Source organism: Pteropus vampyrus, unplaced genomic scaffold (assembly GCF_000151845.1).
Source record: "Pteropus vampyrus isolate Shadow unplaced genomic scaffold, Pvam_2.0 Scaffold15, whole genome shotgun sequence".
In the NCBI taxonomy this organism is placed as follows: Eukaryota; Metazoa; Chordata; class Mammalia; order Chiroptera; family Pteropodidae; genus Pteropus; species Pteropus vampyrus.
Genome location: NW_011888796.1, coordinates 2,809,526 through 2,814,619, shown reverse-complemented (window position 1 = coordinate 2,814,619; position 5,094 = coordinate 2,809,526). Strand labels below are relative to the sequence as shown.

General features: G+C 36.1%; 1 protein-coding gene across 1 annotated transcript in view; it reads left to right on the top strand.

The window, feature by feature from the left end:
• Nucleotides 1-5,094, top strand: part of LOC105308314 (putative coiled-coil domain-containing protein 196) — a 17,518-nt gene that overhangs the window by 6,368 nt on the left and 6,056 nt on the right. The window contains exons 5-8 of the mRNA XM_011384226.2: nucleotides 1,957-2,034; nucleotides 2,238-2,321; nucleotides 2,856-2,915; nucleotides 3,295-3,430. Of these exons, the coding sequence (XP_011382528.1) occupies nucleotides 1,957-2,034; nucleotides 2,238-2,321; nucleotides 2,856-2,915; nucleotides 3,295-3,430 (358 nt within the window). The remainder of the gene's footprint in view (nucleotides 1-1,956; nucleotides 2,035-2,237; nucleotides 2,322-2,855; nucleotides 2,916-3,294; nucleotides 3,431-5,094) is intronic.

Below are 5,094 nucleotides of genomic sequence, written 5' to 3'. Positions count from 1 at the left end.
TTGGATTTAGAGAGGATTTTATGAATTTGACCTCAAAATCAAGGGAAGTAAAAGCAAAAATAAATGAATGGTACTACAGCAAACTAAAAAGCTTTCCCACAGCAAAAGAAACCGTCAACAAAACAAAGAGGCAACCAACTGAATGGAAGACGTTTGCAAACAATGCCTCCGTAAAGAGGCTAATATCCAAAATATATAAAGAACTCATATAACTCAACAATAAAAAAACAAACAATGCAGTTAAAAAATGGGCAGAGGACCTGAACAGACACTTCTCCCAAGAAGACATACAAACGGCCAACAGATATATGAAAAGATGCTCAACTTCACTAGCTATTAGGGAAATATAAATCAAAACCACAATGAGATACCAGCTCATCAAGAGAAGTAATAAATGCTGGAGAGGCTGCAGGGGAAAGGAACTTTCATATATTTCTGGTGGGAGTGGAAATTGTTATAACCAATATAGAAAATAGTATGGAGGTTCCTAAAAAAATTAAGAATAGAATTACCGTATGACCCAGCAATCCTTCTTCAGGGTATCTATCCCCGAAATTTGAAAATATTTATCCATAAAGATATATGCACCTTGATGTTCACTGAAACATTATTCACAGTGGCCAAGACATGGAAATAACCAAAGTGTCCTTCAATAGATGACTTGATAAAAAAGATGTGGTACATTTATACAATGAAATATTGCTCAGCCATAAGAAAAGATGAAATACTACCATTTGTGACAACATGGATCTTGAGATAACCATGCTAAGTGAAATAAGTCAGAAAAAGTTGAGAACTGTATGATTTCACTCATATGTAAGATATAAAACTGAAAGCAACAAGTAAACAAGACAAACAAAAACTCATACACAGAGACAACACTTTAGTGGTTACCAGAGGGAAAGGTGGTGGGGTTGGGGGGAGGTGGATAAGGATAAAGGGGTTTAAATATATGGTGACAGAAGATTTGACTTTGGGTGGTAAACACACAATGCAATATACGGATGATGTATTATTGAACTGTATATTTGAAACCTATATAATTTTATTAACCAATGTCACCGCAATAAATGTAATTAAAAAATAATAAGCCCTTTTGCTGGGAAACCAAGAGAGGGAGGAAATTCCTCTGTGGACTGTCATTGGGATCTGAATGCTTTTTCACAGACTATGAGACTAGAAGAACAGATTGTGTCTTGTGATAAAAACAGGTCTGTGGTGTGATCTCCGACTGCATTTTCATCTCACCTTTCCACAAATAATCAGGATACCATTAAGCCCTGCATCTTATACTGAGATCTCCTCCCAGTTCTCAGTGGCAGCTACAAATCAGTTTTATGAATTGTCAGAAGTGTTAGTTCCTAAGTTCTTGTATACTTATGATAGAAAATGTGCCAGTACAATTCCTTTATTCAAATCCAGCTTTTTCAGAGCTCTCAAAAACTTTTTATAAGGGATGTCCATATGCCTTAGCCTACCCATATTTTTAGTTAGTGAGAAATGGAGTGAGGAGAGCAGCATGCTGAGTGGTTAAGAATACAGGCTTCATAGTCTGGGAGATCCAGTTCAAATTCCAGCTTTGTACCTCCCTAGCTGTGTGACCCCAAACAAATGTCTTAGCCTTTCTGAGTCTCAGTTTTCTCATTTATAAAATGGAAATAAAAATAGTCCTTTGAGGATTAAGTGAAAATGTGATATTGTAGAGTAATGTAAGTAAGTAGCTTGTAGTAATGATTGGCATATGATTTAATGGTTTTTATTATTATAAGGTACATTCAAGGGACCAAATGGAAGGGCTTGTTCCATTCCGAACCCCCTTTGGTAGTTCACTTTTTATACTGGGGCCTGAGAGCTTGCTGACTGGCAGAAACCAAAAGCCTTGACCCATATTGGCTTTCTACTTTCCCTTGCTAATTTCCCACTAATTTAAAGCTTTGTCAAAATGTCTCTCTACAGACATTCAACACAGAAGAACTCAGTGATCAACAAAAAGCACCACAGATAAAAAACAAAGCAAACTTGCAGGATGGAAAGGCAAGTAGACTGCATGGGTACTTGCAATTTAAAGGTCGTTGATGCCGCACAACTGGAAACAGCCTGTTGACAATCAGGGTTATTTTGGGTAGGCACATAGGTAGGACCTGGGCCTTCAGAGTATATTGGATTTACTGTCTGCTGAGACATTGCACTTCTTTTCTGGGGCCTCCTATTCTTTTAGCTCTCTTCTCTCATCCCAGGCTCCCAAAACCCCCTCACCACCTAGGAAGATCAAGAATGAATCGGAGACATCATGTGCAGAGAAAGTGAAGGAGTTAAGAAAGGTAGTACAACCTTTCTGAATGGTAGTGGCTTTTAGAGCTGATAGATTAGATATCTTTAATGTAGCATTAATCTGCTTAAACTATATTGTGTTCTTGAATGGGTGCGAAATTTTACAGATCTGGTTCCCTTGGGATATTATATTTGAGTCAGAGTGACACTGCAAGTTTCTGGGAAATCTTGTTATCTAGGGCAAAGTGGAAGAAGCTGTACCAACAATGACAACTTTGCAATAGCTATGTGATATCAAAACACTTGTTAATTTGTTTTTGAACATTTATTTAGAGGTAATTATGCTTGTATCTAATCTTCTTGCAGCCAATTTATTCATAGAAAATTATCCTATTCATTTAGTTTTTAACTTTCGGAGAGTGGATTGTACAGGTGAGGCCAATTAAAAGGACTATGAAGTCGAAACCAATTTATTAGTGAATCTATGACACCACAATTTTGCTATAAAGTCTTTGTGGCATATTTAGAAAACTGATTTCTGATCTCAATTTACTTTGTCACCCAGAGGCTCTTTCTTCCACCAGGAAAAGCAACAGAGGAAAATAGAATGGGTGAGGTATCAGGAACAAGCCAACATCCTTCAGGTACTAAGGTCTTCCAGGCTAGACTTGGGGTACAGTTTCATTCATACAATATAAAGTTCCATAATGTGAAGCCCAGTCTCTTCATTTAGATTACCAATTGCCCTGCTAAAAGAAATGTTTACTGGGGAGATGGCTGGAGAGACCTATCTCTGGCTTCACTTTGAGTAACTTGGGGGTAAACAGCATTTTTTTCCCCCTGTGATCTTGATTTTATTCTATCTGAAATGTGAAAAAAAAATCACAAATACTTTCTGTTCAACTTTTAAAGATTAAACATGATGGGATCATTTTTAAACTTTTGAGTAAAAAGGATTCAGGTAACAGTGGATTCAGAGAAGCCAATAGTATATGAGTAGTTTTGAAAAATGTTCTCTTATAGAGTGACTTTAATGGAAAAGTTATTGAGCTGAGAATTGAAGCCTTGAAGAACTACCAGAAGGCCAATGACCTGAAATTATCACTGTACTTACAGCACAATTGTGAGCAAGCAGTTTTTAATCTTCCTGGGTCCCAAGGTAGGTAGAGTTTCATAGGTACACAGTTTGAGGTTTTGGTTTGTTTTGTTTTACATTAAAAATCCCATTACACCTAAAGTGATCAACACAATATCTGGTACACAGTAAGTTAAATGTTAGTAATGTTATAATAATTTTATTACTATCATTATTATTACTCAGAAGCTCTCATACCAAGGAAAGGATTCCTCTGGAGGAAATGAAATTTTCATTTATAAAGACTAAGTAATATATCATGTACTTAGCATATGTAGTTGATACATAGTTGGCACTTGATAAAATATTAGTTTCCTCCCTACCCTCTCCCTTTTCCTAGGAATTAGAGTAGTTTGATCTTGTTGGAATTAGACTCTGCTACTTCAAAACAGAAGATCAAGGAGATAGACATCTGACAATGGTTGTGAGTTTCACCAATCAAAATAGTTCCTCTGGGACTTTCAGCATTTTCCCCCAAAAGACAATTTTTAAATACATACAATAATTTTATTATTTTTTTAAATTTTATTTTAAATTTAAAAGTTAGATACTTATACAATCCATGAAGTGATCCCCCCCAATTACCCTAGCACCTATCTGGTACTACACACAACCATTACAATAATATTGACTATATGCTCTATGCTGTACTCCAAATCCCCATGACTGCTTTGTAACTATCAATTTGTACTTCTTTATCTCTTCACCTTTTTCACCCAGCCCTCCAATCCTCCTCCCTTCTGGCAATCACCAGTTTGTTCTCTGCATCAGTGAGTCTGTTTTCATTTAGTTTGTTCGTTTCTTTTGTTCCTTAGATTCTGCATATAAGAGAAATCATATGGTATTTATCTTTCTCTGTCTGACTTATTTCACTCAGCATAATACCCTCTAGGTCCATCCATGTCATTGCAAATGGTAAGATTTCACCTTTTTAATAGCTGAGTAATATTCCATTGTATATGTGTGCTATAACTTTATCCAATCATCTATTGATGGGCACTTAGGTTGCTTCTATATCTTGGCTATCGTGAACAGTGCTGCCATGAACATAGAGGTGCATAGATCTTTAGGAACTAGTGTTTTGGTTTCCTTTGGATAAATACCCAGAAGTGCACTTGCTAGGTCAAAAGGTAGCTCTATTTTTAATTTTCGAGAAACTTCCAGACTGTTTTCCAGTGTAGCTGTACCAATTTGCAATCCCACCAACAGTGTACCAGGGTTCTCTTTTCTCTACATCCTCTCTAACATTTGTTGTTTTTTGATTTATTTATGATAGCCGATCTGACAGATGTGAGGTGTTATCTCATTGTGGTTTTAATTTGCATTTCTCTGATGATTAGTGACTTTGAGCATCCTTTCATATGTCTATTGGCCATCTGTATCTCCTCATTGGAAAAATATCTATTCGAGTCTTCTGCCCATTTTTTAATTGGATTTTTTGTTGTTGTTGAGTTGTATGAGTTGCAAGAGTTTTACAAATTTTGGATATTAACCCCTTGTCAGATGTATCACAGGCAAATATCTTCTCCCATTCATAGGTTGTTTTTTGTTTTGTTGATGGGTTCTTTTGCTGGGCAAAACCTTTTTAGTTTGATGTAGTCCTATTTGTTTATTTTTTTGTTTCCCTTGTCTGAGGAGATATATCAGAAAAAACTTACTAATAGAAATATCGGAGAATTTACTGCCTA